The sequence below is a fragment of the Lampetra fluviatilis genome, chromosome 11 (assembly GCF_964198595.1).
Source record: "Lampetra fluviatilis chromosome 11, kcLamFluv1.1, whole genome shotgun sequence".
Lineage (NCBI taxonomy): Eukaryota > Metazoa > Chordata > Hyperoartia > Petromyzontiformes > Petromyzontidae > Lampetra > Lampetra fluviatilis.
Window position 1 is genome coordinate 9941193 of NC_136285.1, and position 22652 is coordinate 9963844.

At 40.5% G+C, this 22652-nt stretch overlaps 1 protein-coding gene across 1 annotated transcript in view; it reads left to right on the forward strand.

Annotated features, from left to right (window-relative positions):
* LOC144934784 (voltage-dependent calcium channel subunit alpha-2/delta-2-like) overlaps positions 1–22652 on the forward strand; it is a 148556-nt gene that overhangs the window by 35594 nt on the left and 90310 nt on the right. The window contains exons 4-6 of the mRNA XM_078860929.1: positions 8689–8748; positions 14801–14872; positions 19006–19144. Of these exons, the coding sequence (XP_078717055.1) occupies positions 8689–8748; positions 14801–14872; positions 19006–19144 (271 nt within the window). The remainder of the gene's footprint in view (positions 1–8688; positions 8749–14800; positions 14873–19005; positions 19145–22652) is intronic.

Below are 22652 nucleotides of genomic sequence, written 5' to 3' on the forward strand. Positions count from 1 at the left end.
CTTGTGGCCACGGAATGGCAGATTCTGCTTGGAAAGAAATAATGTGCTATCAAGCAATCTGTGCAACATGTCCCTCCATTTTTCTTCTCCATTTCAATCAAAGCAATAGTTTTGGCGTCAATGGTTTTGTGCATCCTCAGTCCTGCTGCCAATGTTTTCCACTTTTCAGTGCTGTTCGGATGTTCCCATGGTTATGCACTTTCGGGCTCAGTTTCCACCACCTCTGAAACCCAGTCCCAAATTTGGATGTCGTATCTGTAGCACTAACGGAAAACACTCGGCAGCAAAAACAGTATACATTCTCGCTAACGAGTGAGTAAACCATCCATGACCGCAGCATTTTCTCGCCAATTTGGCATCACCGTGTGAAACCACTCTTTTGAAAGCTGGCGCACATCTCCTTTCGCTTTTGCATCTTGCCTTGCCGCAACACTGAAAGGCCCATCTTTGTTCTGGAAATAAGCACTTGACCCTTTTGATGATTTCAACCCGAAAATTATATGGAACTGGTATCTCTCAGAAAGAAACATCACGTACAATTTGCAAATATTTCTCCTTAACGTTACTCATCTCATTTACAGTATCATGGCTGGTCACTTTCAGCACTCTCTTCTGCTTAAAATTCTTCCATTTTCACTCCTTGCTCTTCTGCTTCAAATTCTTCCATTTCCACTCCTTGCTCTTCTGCAGAATGCATGCCAGCATTAGAAGAATCAGCTTGAGCAATTGTAAACTGACGAGCAGTGTCTTGATGAACCCTGGCCATCATTCGGTCTTCTGACATATCGAAGCATGGATCCAGCAAGTGTTTTTAGCGATTTAATTATTGCCTCTTTTGCTATCCTTTGATGTATGCACTCCATGTGGAATGGTTGAATATTCCTGCACAATAAAAAAAACAAATTAGCAATATAAAAAAAGCATAAGAAAATGTAAGATGTAAATGTATTGGATATATTAGTTCTAGAAAATGTACATTTTAATGTGTCACTATTTTTTAAACCATAATTCAAACTTAAACCTTGAAAATTTCATTAAAATCACATTTCTTGATTTGCAAGACAGTGATGTTTAAAAAAAAAGACAAAATAAAATAATTGAAGATTTAAATTATATGTATAAATATGTATCAAGAAACATAGCATTTCCCCCCATTTCATGTTTTAGACTGTCAATTTCTCTATTTAGTTATCAAAGAGTTATATAATAAATAATTGTTCTACATGTAAGTTTATTATACATTTTAATCATAGAACAATATGTGATATATATAGTTGTAAATTGCTTAAATGTAATATTTCTTAGATTATAATATGAATACTAACAACAACATTTTTCGTAACATATTTCTACATTGAATTACAACATTATTAGTGACAACATTATTAGTAACTGAGCGCAAGTCTTTTTTTATTTTTCTCCTTCTTTTCCTTTAATTACTACTTCATTATCAAAAAAGTTAGTGATATAGGTTCACAAATACTAATTACCACAATATTGTTGCTAAAACACCAGAAAATTTGACAAAATCAGCGACTATAAAAACACGATCAGCGACGAACACAACAGCGCGTGCTTGTGGCGCGTGCAGACGAGACCACGTGACTCGAAGCGTCACTGTAGTTGGGTAACAACGACGGCTCTGACCGGAGCGCATTAGAAGGTTCAAAAGGTAAATTAGCATAGAGTTTTAGCCTTGTAGGTATATTGATTCAGCATATGTAAGCTGGGCTTACGAAAAATATTTTTGTTAAAACTAACCACTGGGATGTTTTTAATTAAAAAAAATAGAAAACATTTCTGCTGAAACACTGCACAAAAACTGTATTAACAGTAATTTTGGTGTCACCCCCTCTACTCTTAGGTTTTTTCGGAAAAGTCACGAAGGTAAAAAATAAAAATAAAATTTAAAATTAATAAAAGTAATTATAGAAATAAAATAAAATAATAAATCACGACGTTTCGGAGGCAACACAAGTCTCCGTCATCAGGTTGGACCGTCACAGCTAGATTTACTGTATCAAGTGAGGGAAAGATTCCAAGATACAAGTTCTTAAATACAAGTTAAGGGGGGGAGGAGGGGGGGGAGGAGCTTATCTGAGTGTGGTAGCCAATGAATGGAACGTATTGGGGGGGGAGGGGAGGCGGAGCTAAAAGATGCACATGGTGCTAGAAGAGAGGTGCACATGGTGCTAGAAGACTTTACCGACAAAACCTAAGAGTATGAATCCTTACAGTCACGAAAGCTTCAAATCTAGTCACCCCCTCTGATGGTGTCACCTGCTCTGATGGTGTCACCCAGTGCGGTCCCCGCACACCCCCCGAGTGACGCCACTGCCTCACCACAGACTCAAGTCCTGATCCCCCTTCTGCTGGGTTTGCACCGTCACCATCCTAGAATCTCACCCAAATCCAAACAGTGCACCTCCTGGCTTTGAAATTCCTCGAAGATACTGGTGTTACCATCAACCAGATCAGAACATCGTCAGGCTGATGCACACATCTCCTTCATGAATGGATACTTCAAGACAACCCGCAGTCGCTCGATTGTGACCATGCCAAACTGTGGGGCCACAAAGTAAACCAGCGTAGCCCTGCGCTCCCTCAACGAAGGAGGATGAACAGCAACATCACAGAAACTATCCCCTGAAGCACTTCCCATCGTGGCTAGCGGACCTCGACAATGGCAGTGAGCTGCTGAACACATTGCTGCTTCCATCACACGCAAGGACAGAACCTGGTTCAGCACCCCACATGGTTCGGAGCTGGAAGTCACCCGTCTGCTGATGTGTGCCCGCTGGAGGGGCCGGAGCACGATAATGCACCCTTCCTCAACAACCTCTTCTGCACGACACCTCATCCATTCCCGTATCCGCACTCGTCTGGACTACTGCAATTCTCTTACACTCGGTCTGCCCATTTACACTTTTGCCCCCCTCCCCCCTTCAACAAATCCCAAAACAACTCTGCTCGGATCATATACAACCATTCCCTACAATTCCCATCGCTCGACCCTCCTCGTGCAACTGCATTGGCTCCCTGAGTCTGCCGTTGCCTGTTCAAATTCCTCACCCTGGTCTACAAATCCCTTCATGGTCTTGCCCCACCATATCTTGCCACTTTCGTATATTTCTATGTCCCTTCTCGCCCTCTACGTTCGCAGTCTTTGCTGTCTCTCTCTCTTTTCTTCCTCATTCAATCCATGCATCATCATTCACTGCCATCAATTTCACTTTCACCGAATTCACACATCACGGATTTGCACATTGCGTCCTCTCGTCTATTTCATTCATTTCATCTCCACCATTACATTCACACGACGTGCTATTGTTAATTCCGTGGAAAGCGACTTGGACAAGGCGCTATATAAATTATTTCAAGATAAGACCAAATACTGTTGTCTTCTACACGCGAACAGTAGGCGATTTCTGTCACCCGTCACTAGGGGGCGCGATCTCGCGCTCAATGTATCTCGTGCACATGCCGTACACATCTGTTACACACTCGTGGCCAATAAAAAAATTAAACCATCACTAAATCTTCGAAGGCTGATGTGCAACAGACGGTGCGATGGTTTTTTCTGTTCAAGATAACTTTTTGCGTATATAATGTTATCAGCAGTAGGTAAATATATATCCATAATACAGGTTTTTTTTTTGGGTTATATCGCGTAAATATAAATGTGTCGTTAAATCAGCCACCACCCCACACAGTAAGGTTTGTCACGTAAACAGAACATGCCAATTCGTTACTAGTACAGCACACCGGTGTTTTGGAGAGCAAATCCACAAATCCACAAGATTGTAAATGTTGTGGATTTGCTCTCCAACACACCGGTGTGCTGTACTAGTAACGAATAGGCATGTTCTATTGGTCACAAAAGCCTACGTGTTATAAAAAAAAAGCCTACGTGTTTAACCAAATATCAATCGCCACAGTGCTACTTTTGGGCAGGCACTGAACTGCTGTGATACGCGTAAAATAACAGCATTGACAGAGCGCAGAGCAGCGAACGTAATGACCTTTTTTATTGCCGTTGCTTTTTTTTGCGTTTGAAAGTAGAAAAATCCGTGATAAGGTGACTGTAAACATGGACAAAGTATTTCAATGTCATACAATTATATGTTATGCTTCTTTTCCCAATGCTATTTTCCATTGCCACATTCAATTCCAAGTAAACCATGGCAATGGGTATCATACCCAACTATTCGCTTGCCTAAATGTCAAGGTTGGTGCGAAGTAGCCGATGATGATGATGGGGGAAACACATTTTTAAAGGTGGCTCGCTGCGTATGACCAGCGCGTTTTGTGTGCATTGCTTAAATGAAGTAATCGGGCTCAGCAATCGCAAATGCTTGTATCGACAACAGAAAGTGCATCGCCCACTTAGAGCCACGCATGTTCAAGCTTTGTATTTCATGGTCGGTGGTTAAACACCCCCCCCCCCCCACGTCTTTTGTCAAATCCTCTTCGGGTGGTTTCCACTCCACCGTTCACTCTGTCATTTATTGGCAGTACACATCTGCAACGTGAATGTTGCATCGTGAGCTCGAAGTGAGTGTTGTGCAAATCATATCGCTTCATACAATAACACTGGCTGAAAGAACAAAAACGTATAATTGACGACGATTCAGGCAATGGCTCTTCTTCATGACAAAATTAAAGCTCGTGCACCACTGCCAGCGCAGCATCACCATGTGACTTGTTCATTTCACATTGTTCATCTGTCACGTGATTGCTCTGGTTGGGGTTGGTGGATTGGTTAAAGAGGGGTGTTTTAATCCCCAGTAGACTCGACACCATCATGCATTTGGGATTTAGATAGCATCTGCAACTGCATCTGATATATACCGGTATTGTTCAACGAGACCTGAAGTATGTGTAGAGATAATACCAACTGCTTACCCAGGGGAATCTGACATCCTGCATTTATATCAGTGTTTGGCCAGTCTCGTTTATAATGTTTTGGCACGTAGAACGAAACCGTCGTATCTGAGGAAAGCCGTACGCCTACAACACCTGGCATGCCCTGAAAATCAACCATCCAAGTACCAACCAGGCTTGGCTTTCCTCATCCAATGATAATGGAAGAATTAGGGAAATTTTGTTGAAGGCTAGAGGGTCGTGCTTGGGTTAGCGGCAACGGCCGTTGCCTCCCCGACTGCGTAGGCTTTCGCGGTTGTACCGCGTAGATTTTTTTAATGTCTTTTCAGGTTGTACCGCCGTGTTGTTCGACGTGATGTCCGACGTTTCGCTCCAAGTGTCGTGAGCTTTAGCACGCGGAGTGAAACGTCGAGCATCATGCTGAACGGTTCATGGTACAACCCGGGAAAAGAACGCAATTGTAGAGCTGTAACAATTGCATATTTTACCCAGTAGAGTGGTTAAATGGCTTATCGTGGACTAAACTAAAACTAAGCTATTTTTTATTTTAGCAGGTAATCCACACTGAGCTAGATAGCTCTTTTTCAGAAGTGACCTGGCCACAAATTATAGCTCAGCGAAGTGGCTTATCATGTGGACATTTACAGCAGCCAAATACTCGAAACGCACGTTTCTAAATGTGGAGGGGAAAACCGGAGGACCCAGACAAAAATCCACATGACCATGGGGAGAACATGCAAATTCCAAAAATACAGGCGTCAGGGTTGGGATTGAATCCTGTATAACAGGCGAGGTAATTAACATCTCGCCATCGTGGCGCCCCAAATTAATGTCGATATAACAAAATGAACAAAAACAGCAACACTGTAAAACCCTGTTTTTCTCTGAAAAGGAAATTAAACTGTAAAGTGCAGTTTGTTGTGATGATACTTTTACTGCCACCTGACAATAATATGTATTCTGTCCACAGTATTGTCTCTCTGAGCATCAAGTAAAATGCCTTTTAGGGAACTGTCCATATAACCTTTAAACTAATAGAATTCATAAAAGAAGATAATTAACTAAAAGCACTTGGACCTTTTTGTGCTACCATTGCAACAGCAGAGTAATGCTGCATGAAGCTTTTTAGGGTAATTAATGAAGCATTATTATAAACTCGCCTTTTGCCCGTCCAAGGACAGGTGTATTGCAGTACATCTGAAACTTGCAAGCTAAAAGCAGACCGCGACGTCATATTCATTGCATCCATTCGTGTGTAATTTGTAAGGCCGCGGTGACACAGACTTATTTCATTTAAGTGTTATAATTCCTTGTTCATCATGACGTCCTTTTAACTTCTATATCTCAATAGCATTACGGAGATCATGTGACGTGGGGATTCTGCCTTTGTAGTGAGGGTTGTAAGTTGACGCTGAGGAGGGGGGAGGAGGAGCCTCGCCCCTCCATGCGGAGTGACGTCACCCGCTCATGAATATTAATGATTAGTGGTCCATGTGGAGGACGTAACCTGTTCATGATTATTAATTAGGGGGGCTGGTCGACGTGGAGTGACGTCACACGCGGGACACACAGACATTATTGGGTAACTATCGTAGTAATTTCCATGGAATGTGGCAGTTTTTTTCCTCCTGATATTTACTAATGCAGCTCATTCACATAGAAAAACAATGAATGATATGGGAAATGTAAATAAATCTAAATTTGATAGTAACCAAACAAATGTTGTGTATTCAGATTTATAATGTCATCACACACGAGGGCACTGTGGCATTTCATTTCAGAAAATTATTTTTTATCTTCAGAATGTCTCGACTTTCCAGTAACATACCATAAGTGCAACGTTTTTATAGTGTGCTGTGTTAGATCACAGTACACTGTCATATACACGATCAAAAGAGATTATTCGCTTGTGTACAGCACATATATATTCGGCGAGGCATTTTTTCGCGGCAATTTGTGGATCAGCTGCATAGGCAGGAACCGTGAATGTAATAATAAATATGCAATTACTCTGCCTAATGACGAACGTCATCGAGTGAGGAGGGAAAGGCGAAACATAGGCAGATGGAGTCTCCAGCTTTAAACATAAATTGCTACCAGTGATTGCCTAGTACAAAGAGCGAGGGTTGGATTTAAAGACAAGAAAAAGAAAGGGCGATCAAAGTAAATGGAAACAATCTCGAGACAAATGCGAGCTCCACCTCGATTAAATTTTTTTTTCTTGGGGTAGGTTAAAGAGGCCCCAAAAATAGATAAGCTGAAATTAATAGCCTTATTTAAATCGTTGCACCACACTTTCTCGCTTTCTTCAAAAACAGCAATGAATTTGGATTGGACTCGTGACGTTCTTTCTCTCACTGTCAGTGACACTGGTCTATGCCACAGAGCCGCCACAGAAGGCGTTCCTTGCAATTTAAAGTCCAAATAAAAATGTAGGTTTAAAACACGGCCTTCAAGGAACAATCTACAATGTCTCGTTTTACAGGGCAATTTTTTGTAAATTTGTTTTCGTGTTTCTTCCGCTGTGTTGGTGAAACAAATGAAATGCCACCTTGAGCTCGACGGTTTGAAAACATTAAAGAATGAGAATAGGTTTCACCCTTTCTGGCAATAAAACAGGAGGTGTTAAGATGTTCAAATACCAAATAGATACGTTTTACAAGGAATCACGTCTGCATTAACCACACGTACTTGTGGTGAACATGCAAACACACGTGCTCTGATTATATATGTATGTTCTTTGAAACTGGTTGGTGTATACCAGAGACAGCCTTCTTTATGGCCTAGTCTCATCAGTGTCAGACCAGAGAATGCCAAAAGACGAACAGCACAAAGACGATGCCACACGTATCAGAGCATTAATAGCTCGGGGTGAGCAGCTATAGCATGGGACCGTTTTGCCAATATCAAAGTATGAAAAAAATAAGAATAGGTGTTATCTTTTCTGGCAATAAAACATGCGTTAAGATGTTCAAACGCCAAATAGATACCTATACTTCTTGGTTCTTTCGGTAAAGTCACGTAGAATGGAAATAATAAAATAATAAAAAAATAAAACATAATAAAATAATTATTTCCATTCTACGTGACTTTACCGAAAGAACCAAGAAGATGAATCCCTGCAGTCACGAAAGCTTTAAATCGAAAGATACCTATACTCTTTGGTTCTTTCGGTAAAGTCACGTCGGTGAAAATAAATAAATAAATAGCCAAATAGTATGGATTCTTGCAGTCACGAAAACTACAAATCTAGAATAAATAGAAACATTTTTTACTTCATTCCTTGCAAAAGGTTTCTATTTGGTGTTAGAATATCTTAACACCTCCTACATTATTGCCAGAAAGGATAAAACCTATTCTTATTTTTGTAACGGCTTCAAAACTATATTCTGTCACAGTTCCTATGATCACTGTTTCATTGCTTTCATGGCTTTATTTTGGTGATTTCGAAAAGTGTATTGGTTTAGCCATGTTTGTTTGTTGTAGTACAGAGTTAGACTGATGGCCTTAATCTAAGTTGTCTTGTGGTTGTTGTTGGTTGTTTGACTTGCATCCCACTGGGATTTTTGCACACAGCGTTGGTGTACGGTGATTTTTTTCTGCAATATTTTGCTGTCTTTTCTTGGATTTTCTGTTTGCACTTAGTCACATATTCACTTTAAGATGTTTTTTGTTCATGTTTTCGTTTTTTGTTTGTTGCGGTTGCACCCGATTCAAGAGCCAAATGGCTCAAAGGGATATACCTAATAAATTAACTTGAACTTGTGACGTGTCACACTGGTGGTCTCGTGTGTGCCTGGACAGAGGCTGGCCAGGACTGCAGAAGAACTTCAGAGAGCGCACCAGTGGAGCGACAACATCAAGGTGAGGGCTGGCGAGGGCGTCAAACATCGCCACATCGAGCCACCACGGCTACCGTTCACTCCACAGTGCCTCCCTTTATTTGTACCTCTTTACCATTTTATTAACTAAAGAGCGGAATCAATATTTACAGATCTGCTAAAAGCATTGGATCTTGTCCACAATTGATTCATTCTGTGCACTGCGCTCTTTACACTGCAACAGACACTTTTTTTCAGTGGCGTAATTGATGTTAGTGGCAACAAAGAGGGTTTGATGTGTTAGTGGCATGGCTGGTTCACGCTGGAGGTTTGTTCACAATTAATGGACTCGTTGATTTTATATAATTTTACCGCTATTATGTTGGAATATTTAACAAAATTATTGCCCTTTTCTCGTGGTCAATTAAAAATATTGCAGCTCAGGGAGCGATATTTAAGGGGATCTTCATATAATGGGGTGGATGTTAATGCAAGTGCGCTGATTCAATACTTATTTTCCGACCAAACTGACAAAATGTGAATGTGGAAATGATTTAACATTGCAGACATTAAATAGCGTAATGCTTTTAAATACATTCACATTAAAAAATAACCTAACACATTAAAAAATGTAACAGCACAAATGTTGTATGAGATGAACTGGTCGCACAGCTTATTCGGGCATTATAACTATTTACTTGTGTAAAGGTTTGTAAAATAATGAAAAAATAATAGTTTTGCATCACTGCAGCGATGTCTATGCTCAACGGGTTGTGCTGCATTATGTAGGCGTTACATTTGAATGCGATTTGTTGATCGTGAGGGTGACTTGCTCCCTTTTGCGTGTTTTGAATTTCCTGCTCTGCATATAAAAATCGGAGTATCTGCTGTTGGGCATGGAAGAGAAAAAAATATTTCCCACTGTGGAGTAGGTAGGAAGAGGACATGCTGCTAATGTAAATAGCATTTGACAAGTGAATTACGATCTGGCATCAGCAGTGGCCACACACCATTAAATTGTTCATGCAGCAGCTGGAGAGCTTTGATAAAAGAACAATGTATTTTATGCTTATGAGCAAATGACACTTTCTTGTTAATGAGAGAAGGGGAATTTGACGTGCAAATAAAGGCAGCATTATAAAATTACCTTGTGCCCCGGATTTATGCATGGCTGGTCTGCGGAAAAGGTCTTATGTCTCCCAAACAAACACAGAAATGAGATCTCGTGTGGAGCTGTAAATTCCGTGCGTGTCACGTTTTGTTTGTGGAAAAGACAATTCAGGTTTTAGAGGGGCGGGTTTTCTCCAAAATCACCAGGCAGGAGCATGTCTTAATGCAAGTGCATTTAATCTATTGTGCTGCCCAACACTTTAATTCTGATTGTGTAGTAATTTGTTTTTTTTTAAAGGTAAAGGTCTCAAGGTTGATTGTTCATCACTCCCTCGTAGATGGAGCATTACTGCGGTGTGATCAAATTCCTTTTTACCTCCTTTTTGACGGTGGATGAAAATGGAAATTAAGTGCTTTATAGCGTGGTGGGGGGGGGGGCGTGTTTATAATTGACTCTAGTGGGTAGATTAGCTGTGGCTGTGAGTGCGATCAGGTGTGCATAAGTGCATCCGCTGCAACCAGAAAAAAAAGCTTTTTCATTAACTTATTAAATTAATCCAATTCCATGACAATTCGCGTCGGGAAAATGGTTTGTCCAATGTGAAATTGAAGAACCATGATAGGATAAAACATATATGTTGAGTTCACTTGAAATGTCATGTTCTTAAAGGTCTAGATTTTATAGCGTGCCTTGTATTTCAATGTGTGATCCTGTAATACTCGTTGGCTCTTTCGGTAAAGTCACGTAGGTATAAAATGTAATTAAATAGACCACGTGACTTTACCGAACGAACCAAAGAGTATGGATCCCTGCAGTCAAGAAAACTTCAAATCTAGATTGATCTTGTAATGTTAACACGACTTGTTGTTAGCCTTTAGATAGTCAACCAAGGGAGCAGAGAATCAGAATGTGTATTTGTACTTGAAGAATCAAATGAGTTATGACGCTCTTTTCACAGATTTTAGGAAGCGTACTTCCAGCTAATTAAATATGCTTACCTATAACTGGAGCTGCGATGCTTATTCTAGACACTGTATCGAGCAACATTGCACATTCAGACCACTGGAGTTTTTATGCTTTATCTTTGCTATTTTTAGCACATTATTCTTTCTTCCATGGATGCTGCCATGATGTAATGGTTAGTACTCTGAACTTAATACCCAGAGGTCACCAGTTAATTTTCCTGGGAATGGCAGTTGAAGCAACAGACCAAGTTTCTTAAATCCCTCACCGCCTCTGTCGACCCAGCAGGAGAAATGGGTTCCCCACGGTTAGTCGATAGGCAGACGCAGAACCGGCCCTAGACCTTTGGGGGCCCTAAGCAAAATTTGGTTGGAGGCCCCTTTGATGTATGATTTTTTTCACCCACTAGCTAGCAGTGACTCTAAGGGGCCCTCTGCTGGCCACGGGGCTCTATGCAATTGCAAGGGTCGCTTAGTGGCTGGGCCGGCTCTGGGCAGACGGCATAACGGTGGGGTCAATAATGACGACTCCCACCGCTTCCAAGGCATCTGGCCAGCGAGGGAGCTGTTAGTGGAAGCCCTTCCATCAGCATTGGCGTGAGTGGGCAATTGCAGGGCTGCGCCTGCACCTTTATTACCTCTTCTTTCCCCATGTCTCAGATAGCTCCTCATTGTGGTGCACGTTTTAAAACAAAAATGCTTAGTGAATGCACAGGTGGCACTTTTATAAACTGTGTTGATCAAATTAAATTATCCTTTATTACTTTGTAAAACAATCTTATTCAGTAGCATGAGTATATAATGTGTGTTATAGCACAACGACAACGTTCAGCGCACTTTAGCAGGATGGCAGTTGTGGAGAAAACTGAGACATGAGTACACGTATGAGGGAAATCGCCATACTTATTCAGGCCGATCGTAGAATAAATAACATTTTAGTTATATTCTTGGTTCTTTCAGTAAAGTCACGTAGAAGGGGAAATAATAAAAGAATTAAAATTTTAAACAATAAAACATTTTATTTCATAAAAAAATCTATTTTTATTAATTGTAATTGGATGTAAGTTAAGTGCGTGCGCAAGGGGGCTTGATGAGACTGTGAAGTGATCATGCTGCGATTCCCTATCAAGAATCTCTGCAGAGTAATAGAATCCGGTAAAAATTTAGTTTGAAATTAGCGTGTTCTAATGTGTTCTTCAATGTTACTAATGTCCCTCTGCTATGTCCGATTGACTTTGATGCAATGCATTAACAACTAAAAGTTTTCAGTTTTTGCCAAAGTGTGTTATACGAGAAAGAATTTGTCTTCGCGGTTTCAAAGTTCCTGTGAAGGGATTAATTTTTGTTCCCAGATATCGAGATAACCCAGCAATAAACCACAATGCAGCCCTTTCCATTGTTTACTGCGCAAGAAAGTGTTGGCATGGTTTTTGTATAAGTTTTCTTCACAAAGCATAGTCTAAAGTAAGCCATCAGTTGTTTGGTAGATATGACAATCAATCTCAGGGTAAGTAAACAACAAAGATCTCTGTGAATTTTTATTCCATTTCTGTTTTTTTAAACCAAAACTGTTATCCTGCGAAATAAATGTTTGCGTTTAGCGAGAGCTTTCAGCATTTATCTGCTTACACTCAATATTATTCCAGCTCCGTGCATAAACTCACACCTGTCTCCTGCTTTGCCGTCGGATGCCCTCCAATTGATTTTTTTCTGATCCTTTTTCTGCCATTTGTTTTTAAACTGTGTACCAAGTGTTAGTGCAGAGGCCCTCGGTATATGCATTGACTTCTATTTTTGGCTTCTTTAGAATGTTAGTATTTCCGCAATCAGTCACCCTCACAGGCATGTATTTGCTAACCTTGAAGTGGCTCCACTTATATATTCAACTGATTAAGCTGAACCTGACTTGCAGCTCTGATTTATTTCAAAAAGCTGATATGTTTTCCAGATCAGGCTAAAATTATTGTAGCAATGAACAGTAAAAATGTAATGATGCATCGATTCATCGATCAAGATCAATTATGCTTGCCATTCAAAAATCGAATCATTTGTGAAATGGCTTCTTTTTCTTTCGTATGTATGTTGTGTTTAATTGGCTTATGTAAACCCGGCAGCCATGAGACGTTACATTGTGCACACATTACAATGGTAAAATAATCATTGCCAAATGAAACAAATAGTGACTAAAATCATCTTCTTGGTTCTTTCGGTAAAGTCACGTAGAAGGGAAATAATAAAATAATAAAAATAAAACATAATAAAATAATTCTCACGACGTTTCGGCCACAACGCAAGCAGCCGTCCTCAGGTGAAGAACAGGTCTGTCGGGAAGACAGCGTCTGAATGAAACACCCCAGGCTTGGAGCGTATATTTAAGCTGGGTTGGAGGGGGAAACGTCGTGAGAATTGTATTTTATTATGTTTTATTTTTATTATTTTATTATTTCCCTTCTACGTGACTTTACCGAAAGAACCAAGAAGATGAATCCCTGCAGTCACGAAAGCTTTAAATCAGTGACTAAAATCCTCACAATTCCTCAATCACGATCGAGGATAATAATTACATTCCAAATAAATAAAAAGTATAAAGGTAAAAGTTCAGCCCTGCAATGGCCTCCTCGTGTCACTGCTGGTGGAAGACCCGATTCTGGAGGGGAACTCTCGTGAGCCCCTCTGGAGGGTATGTTGGCCTCCTCTTCCACACTCTGCCAGATGACTTGCAAAAGATGGAAATAACCACAGTTTACTCCACCACACACGTGACCTGGAAATGAACTGTGACATGCCCATTCATACTGTATTGCTGGGGGGGGGCAGAGAGGGGGCGGGGGGGCCCAGAGAGGGGGGTATTTATACGACTTGTCCGTCGTTTAAACTGCTGCGCCAGGAGACAAAACCGGCGACATCGAGATTGCAAGTTTGACGTGCTCATAACAAAAGTTATTTTGGGTTAGATCGCGTAAATATAAATGTGTCGATAACCCACCATCACCTGACACAGCCAATCGGTAATCAATTGTTATCAAAACAACAATTGTAATGACAATTTGTTTTATTTGGCATATCTCATTGTTAGAATGGCGAAGGGTTATTATTTTTCGATAATTCCATGATTCTATACTCACCATTTGAGTGACTTTTATTGAGGCGTACACTTCATTGGAAGACGAGGCCTGGATTTCTGAAGATGAGCTGCCAGTTATTGTTACCACTGCTTTGGCTTCCCACGGCACAGGAGAAGGAGCGTCTTATACAATGACACGGGAATTCATGCCTCCCTGACAGCCCCCTACCATTGGGCTTACTGCGGCACGCCCTGGCTCTCATGCCTATATGTGTGCAGCTCAAACCCCAGGCTTCATCTATCCTCATGAAGTCCAAGATCAGCCCTGATTTATATTTCAAAGGCATCGGCAGAAGTATTTATTTTTTTCAGGGTGCTGAGCAGCATTTAAAAATGTCTTACTATTTTTATGCAGGAGTAGAAACTGCCATCGTATATCTCATTGCTGGTAATTGTGCAGCATTTTTTTTTGGTTAATTTATATCCAATTGCGCTTTTTTTTTTCAAAAATATGTTTAAATGTTTAAATGGAATTGCTGCTTGAGTGGTTTTTCATTTGTAAAGTTTTGGGTGGCTAGATGGCACATTGGTAACACTCGTGCCGCACAGCAAGAAGGGGCCTGGGTTCGATTCCCGACTCTGACACATTTCCGCGTGGAGTGTGCACGTTCTCTCCCTCTTCTGCATTGCCTTCCTCCGTATTCTCTGGGTTTCCTTCCATAGCTAAAATGCGTATACCACAACTGGTGCGGTATTGGTAAAAAAAAAATCCCAATTCTCAAAAATTTACTTCTAAATGACCTAATTGGAATGACCAGGACCCTCCTTAAAAAGTCATGAGACTCGGTGAGGAATTCTCGGGTGAACAAGCACATTATTAATAGCACATGCAATGTTTGCATACTATGGAATATACCTTTGCACTATCGAATTTCTAACGATTGCTTCTTGTTTGTAGGAAGAAGATATGCTTTATTATAATGCGAAGAAGGAGCTTGAAGAGGAATATTCAGTGGGCAACGGAGAGCAGGTATAGAGATCTCAATTTCTGTCATTACAGAGTGCATGTTTTTAATGTGTAGCGCTGCTCAGCGGGGAAATGCTAATGAAGTTAAATATAGTTTTAAATAGGCAAGCTCCTGGCTACGATTTAATGTCTGAAAATAAAAATTCAAAGGAATAACGCGGACACTTATTCCTGAAACAGCCATATTGCTGCCATTCCCATGTGTAGTGTCGCCTCCAATCCATCTGGCTAAACCAGCCAGGCATGTTACAGATAACAGTGTTATCATAGCCTCCATCAGGCTTTTAATAAATAATTCTGTTGCAGCCGAAGGTTTGGCGTCCCAGCAGGGAAAAGCTTATCGACCTGCTGTTGTCTACGATATCAGTCAGTGCAAAGGAAGGTGGCAGCCGTTTCTGCATGCTGAAAGTCCAGGGAGATGAATACGATAATGATAATGAGCTTCCAGGCTGTTTTCTGCTAAATGACTGAATATCTTTCCCTGAGGGGCTTATAAGATTTTTGACCACTTTCATGTTGCATTTACTTTCACCGCTGGGTGCAAATTGTTTTTTTTTACCTTGATATCCTCCGCAAAAAAATAATCACATTTCGGAACAACATTGATTTATTTTAATATTATTTTTAAACGCCAAAAAATTCAAGAAAAACAAGACTTCATTTCATCTGTCATTTATTTAATAAGTGCTGATTGCACTCTTGCACTTGGGGCGGGGGGGTAGCAGCACGACGCTCAATGTCGCCAGGATGCCGCAATTGTAAAAAAAAGAAGAAAATCACGTGGCTATTTTCATACGCGAGACTGCAGGGCAAGGTGAAATTCGTCATGCCCCATTTCCTGCTGGCAATGTCCACTTAATGTTGGGAGCTACAAGCTCAGGCGCAAAAAACGTATTTATTCATCCGCAAGTGTATAGAGGACTGGAGAACACGCATGATGAATATTGCTTCGTGACTATGTATTAAAAAGATAAAGGTAAAGACGCAGCCCTGACATTCCTTGCTCGCCGCCGTGACTGGCGGAAGGGGCTCCGTTAAAAGGGCGTATCTCTTCCATGCTGGCCCAATATCTCAGCAGAGGTGGGGGCACTGATGCTTTATTGCACCAAATGCGACCTCCTGATCAACTCACTGTGGTGTCCCCATTTATACTGCTGGATGGACAGAGGACAGGGGATCTTCAGAAACTTGACTATTGTCATAACTGCCGTGATCGAACAGGCGACCTCTGGAATTGCAAGTGCAGTGTGTTAAGGGGTCGTCCATAAATGACGTCACGTACCTAGGGAGGCTGTCAGACATGTGTGACGATGTGTGATGGGTGGGGGGGGTTTGAACACGTTCTACTTAATTAAATAGACTTTTTAATAAATGTTTTCTCCTACAACATCAGAGTGCAGCGCCACATTAAATACGCACTACAATGACAATAGTTTAAAGCGATTTGAAGCATGTTTTATTTTTTTTGGCGGGGGGGGGGGGGGCAGAGCTTTGTGACGTCATATTTGAGGGGGGGTCTGACTTTTTGTGACGCCGTGTGACGAGGGGGGGGGGTTAAAAATCGTCCAAAATCGCGTGACGTCATTTATGGACGACCCCTAACCATTATACCATGGCAGCATCTCTCACACTACTTGGTATCTAGATTAAATTAATTGGCACATTAAGATGTTTTAATGTCGAGTTATATGAGGAATTACCATTGCCGTTCGCATAAAAATGACAAGGGATTTGTCCACAAGTTGACTGCCGATGCGCATGTTATGAGGACCCCCTAACAAAGGAGACTTGATATCCCGATGGGCCCTTACCCTGGTGAAATTAAGTGGCATTGTGTTTTGTGATTGTAACAGTGGCGATTTTGTGACAAGATTATGGAATAACCGTAGGATTAGCGAGTCTACAAAATACTGGATTGTTTCTGATGTCACTAATCATGATTGTTGATAAAACTCAACTGTGTCTAAACTTCATACATAATTGAAATAATATATAAAGCATATTTTACATCAAAATCATGAATGACAAATGCCCACATGCATATTCTCTAAGCATCAACGAAGAGGACATGATATCCTTCAAAAACGTTTATCTAAATCTACACGTTCATTGTTTTTATAGAGATTTAGCAAAATAACATTAAAAAAGCATAGTTAAATTATATACTTTAATATTATAGGTATAATATTCCTTTTTGAAAGACCTGAGTGAAATTGTTGCCATGTTTACATGTCACGGATTTCTATACCGGGAAGCCTTCATCTAGTACTGGATTTACAAAGCGTAACCCAATTATCATTATTAATATCAAAATATTTCACTAATGTCCTGCAACTGAATTTGACTTCCCAGGGTATTCCCATCCAAAACTTTGCACTTATAGATTCCATGAATACTTTTTGTGTCTCCTTAATGGCAACAGAATGATTTTTGGAGGAGGAAAAAAGGTTTCAAAGATTTTAAAATCTATATATATATCCACTGCTGTCAGAGTGGGAAAAGGTGCAATCATCGTGACAGTCGGCGCTGAATCACAAGACCCGTGATGTCGCACGCAATAACCTCCGTGTGATGTCGCGAATACAGTGTTACAATTGGGTGCTAGGCCTTTGAAAGTATTGTTTTTCACGTTGCATGTCGAGAATGTCAAGCGCGTTCAAGTGGTCACTAAATGTGTTTGAGTGAAACATGTTCTCCTGCCACCGTTAGCCGTGCATTTCTTTGCTGCAGATTGCACCGGGCTTATCTGGTAATAGTTTTGCGATAACGACAAAATGATGGTTGTTAACATTGACATTCTCTTTCGGCGTTCAGCCCAACGTTTGTCTTTTAAAAAATAAATATTCCGGGTAGTCGTGAGGTAGGGGAGTTGGTGGGATAGTTGGTGGGCCGGGTAAAGTTGGCATGGAACATTGGCATACACAAAGACCCCTATGAGAGCTCGCATCTGCCCAAGCACAGAGCTATTACTGTGGATTGGCTCTCTGGCTTTGTCTCCATGGTTGGAAAGCCTGCAGCATAATGTTCGTAAATGCCAAGAAGCATCAGCAAATGTAGTCTTATCCAATGTTACATGGGGACTATAGTGTGGACAGCACATATATTTGCAACTCCATTGACCTGAAGGTTGCCTATTATTAGAAGGCTTCATTTTTAAGGTCACGGGGTTCAGTGGGTTGTGAAATTTGGGATTAGTGAGCATTTTGAGCAAATCGTTTACCGTGTGAGTAAAACGGAATAGCAACGCTTTTAATGGAAAAAAAATAAACTGGTTGTTTGAGTGTTTTAAAATTGGTGTGAGAAATATCTCATTAACAAAGGTTGCAAAGACACAAATGTTGCACTTAAACAATATGGAACTAAATCCCACCTTTATTGACATATCAACACAATTGTCAACAACACTGCTTGAAAAAAGATAATTGAAACGTAACATCTGCTATGAAGAAGGACTTTTACCTGAAACGTCACGTATCTTTTTTTTTCTTCCAATTAATTATGCTCGTGCACGACTACCGGCATAGCATCGGCAAACAATGTGTTGTTGATAAATGCTTAAACGAATGGTGGAGAATGTTTGAGAAAATCGGAATCGCACGTGTCGTGCTAAAGAATTAAGACGGCTAATCCCAAAGTTCAAGAAACCCCTCCCCGTGAATGTCAAAGACTTGCGAGATATCACCCTAAGTGACGACGCGGCATTGGCGAGATTGTCTTTCTTAGCGAAATCGTTGTTCTATCTCCGTTGTCTTAGGCCACTGGTGCCTTTTTCGTGGTAGGTTACAGGAGAACACCATTACAAAGTGCACTCCTTATCGTGGTTGAAATGGGTGAAGTTAACCGAATGTGTCATTACAGATACTGTGTAATGGTTACTTCGCCTGTAATGGTTTATGAATGTTGCCCGTTCTCTCCTGCCCCCCGCCCTCCTCCGTGCACCATTTCTGCTGCTCACTCATACAATGAATGAGTGAATGCTTTCTTTCCTTCTTTTTGACATTTACTCATCATATGTCTGCTGACCCTATGTAAACGCAATTAATAAAGCCAACATTTCTCCCAGTTGAACTGTTGTGTTGATACTCGCGAGAAATTGTACAAAATTAATGCTGAACACTGTATCTGGGTGTGCTCAGGATTCGGAGGAGGAGGAGGAAGAACATGAGATTCATTCTCCGCGGATCGAGCCGACGTTTAAGCAAGACTCGGCGTTTGGATTCTCTGTGGATAAAAATCACTCCGCGATTCACATCCCAACTGACATTTACAAAGCCTGTGAGTATGAATTTGCAAGTTTCCGTAATGTCCTGTCATTAATATTATATGGATAGTGGCCTTTTAAGTAAAATGCATTTTGGTATATATTTTTTCCCTTTCTTTTCAGGTGTTTAAAGAGTCGTGAAATATACATTGTAATGTGTGGCCCAATTTAGCCTAGATCGTTTAAGAATGCAATATTTTTCAAAAAAGCTCATTGTTTTCATTGTACTGATGGCCTTTATTTAACCGCATTTTACAGTATTGAAATGTAATCGATATTGAACAACTTAAATTAATATTCTACTAAATTATTATAAATGCAAATATTTTATAATAAATGCACATCTTAAGGTACTTGATACGGGTAAACATTATGTTATAATTGGATGGCATTTTTTATATATATAATTTTTTTTATGATGCTTGATTTGCATTTTACACCAAATATTTACATTACATTCTGCAACACAAACATATATTTTCTTTACACATTTCAGCACCTTTCCATTTTAAGTATAAATTTATAATTTTTGTCCCGAAAAGACTCTGTCTGAATGACATTAACAACATTGCAAGGGCTTATTTTATTTTATTTCAAGCACCCTAAATCAAATCTATTTTTAAAGAAGAGTAATGTGTGCAATTCGGCTAGCATATTCACTGCGGATTCTTTTCATTTGCATGTGGCTTGTGGCTTATCACGCACGTTCCAAACACTAAGATGCAATTTTCTACACCAGTGATTTGCAAAACAGCAAGAGTCATAATGAAGTGCCGAGCACCAGCATGTCCTGGCTATCATCTCTCATAAACACTATGCTGCCGTTTAAAACCCAATGCTTTTTAACCTTGCACACAAATTTATTTTTGTAGCGTACAACTTTTATCTTCGTCGTGCCGTCTCATGGCATTTACATTGAAAAGTCTATATGACGGTGCAGTGAAATTTACGGAATATCATAGCATAGATTTAGTATGCAACTTACGTGGTGTGTACTGTATATGAAGAGCATCGGTGGCTATATGCCCTATATGTATGTATGTTGAACTTCTTTCGCACCATACATAGCCAACCGTTCTAATTGGAGGTGTGCGAAATATATGTTATCATAATCAACTTTGGTCAATCCGCTGCTGAATGAAATCTTGCCCTAGCCGCAAACTTTCACGATCATTTGCCTTTTGCCTGCACAAGAACTGATTTTAGTGCTCCATCTCCTCGAAGGACATCCTATTTTTTTATTTAAAGCTTTCGTGACTGCAGGGATTCATCTTCTTGGTTCTTTCGGTAAAGTCACGTAGAAGGGAAGTAATGAAGTAATAATAATAATACAAATAAAACATAATAAAATAATATAATATAATTCTCACATGTTTTTTTTATTTTTTTTAATTATTTTATTACTTCCCTTCTACGTGACTTTACCGAAAGAACCAAGAAGATGACATCCTATTTGACGGATATCCCCTTCATTGGCTGTCACTCCATCATTATTCTTGACCATATGCCACCATCCATTCTCGCGACCAAGATGCACCATCTAGAATGGACATAATTCTGCATCTAAATGCATTGTAAGACTATTACTTTCACAGTAATTATAATTATAATTACTGTGAAACAGTAATTATAATTATAATTACTGTGAAATTACTGTGAAAGTCAATTGGTGTCGTTTATTTTAAGAAGTTGTTGTCCTTGTGATATTTGACTACTGGAACAAAAAATGTGACATCCTCGTGTTATCCTAGTCCCATAGTTGGTACCGTTTGGCCTGTATAATCCTAGGCATTAAACGATGTGTAAATTTGTTGATTAAAATATATTCTTACACTCACACCACATTCATCTCATCAGGTGTGTGAGAGAACAAGTTATTTAGATGTATGCAAATTACACCTTTGACGAAATCAGTTGCAATGCATCCTATCTCATGCACATATGGAAATGATATTCGATGTTACCTTTAGGCTAGTAGATTGACTCACACTACCAAAGAGAGTAACCTATAACAATATAGAGAGAGAGAATAGAAACAAGACCGTTAAAACGAGACGAAAAAATCGATCATTGAGGTCATCGAATCGCTGGGGGGTTCAATATATACATTCCTAGGACTGAGTCTACAGCAGTGACTATTTTGTCTTATCCATACCCAGGGGCGGTTTCTTCATTAGGGCGATTGGGCGACGCACCACCAATGTCATTCAACCACAGAGTCACGCTAGCCGTCACTGTGCCTCTGGATATAGTCCAATCAGCGTCATGCTACGTTCTGTGGAGTACCGCCTCTTTTTGGGCGATTTCCCTCCAGCTGAGAATCGCCCCGAGTGGTCCCATAGACTTACATTCAAATATGTTTTTTTTCGAACGGGGGCGCTGCAATGCATTCTCTATGGCTTCCGGGAGGGCTCGCCCTAACGTGCTTACGTCATCATACGTAAGCACGTTTCAGTCAACAATTTTATTTGTCGCCACCTAGTGGAATCTTTAATAAAAGAAACTTGAGTGGTTTGTTTTAATAGTGAGTATAGAAACAAACAAGATGTATTGTAAGAGTCACTTTATTTTTCATTAATATTACAGAAGTGAAGTTGCCTTTACATGCTTAAGCTGTTAATTTATCCATTGCATGGGTGGACCTTATCCTTATCAATCATCCAGACATTTGCCCCCCCTGAGAGATTTTGCAGGAGCCGCCACTGTCCATACCGTGTTCAACCAATCGACCGCAGGTCTCTCTACGCGCTGCTCAACTTCGTAATTCCCTCCCATTGCCTCTTTTCCCAAGTTCTTAAAACCTTGCTCAATTTAACAGAAAAATTAACGATTTTCAATAACTCCTTTAAATGTGGTGTATATTGCTGGCTGCTTGGCATGTTGAGCCTTTGGGCTCTGTGCTGTGGTGCTGTGATTTTTTTTTAATAAAGCACAACGCTCTGCCTAGCAAAACAAAACCAATTGGTCTTTGGCCCGTAGATTTTCATTTCTGAAAACCGTTCCCAACACGCCGGCGGTGTGCGGAAGAAAAGCGGCACACAGGAGCCCCTACAGCCTGCCCAGCAAGGGCTGTCGAGCATGCATGCAGACACTTACCAACACCCACGCGAGAGAGTGACAAATGGTCCCCCCTCGGTTGTGTGGCGTTGACTTGCCAGCGTTCCAGGCGAGTGCTGACCTACATAAATAGTTCTCAATTAGGCAGCCTCAGCAGCAGCAGTAGGAGCGGCGCGCGTCGCGGGGTATGTGTGTCGAGCACACGCCGCGGTTAACACCCCGCTTATTTTGAGTGCAGCATCGTGGACCGCGCAAAGGTTCGCATGTTTGCACGCTGGGTTGTAGCTTTTAAAAGGGGTAATACATCACCCCACATCACAGAAAAAATGTCGGGCTGGAATGCAACTTCTTTTTAAAAGTTGCATACTTATTTTCTAATCGCAGCTAGTTAATGTGTTATTCTCACGTGATGAAATTTACTGCAGAATTTCTTCGCCAAATACCTACTTGTTTTATTTTCGCCTT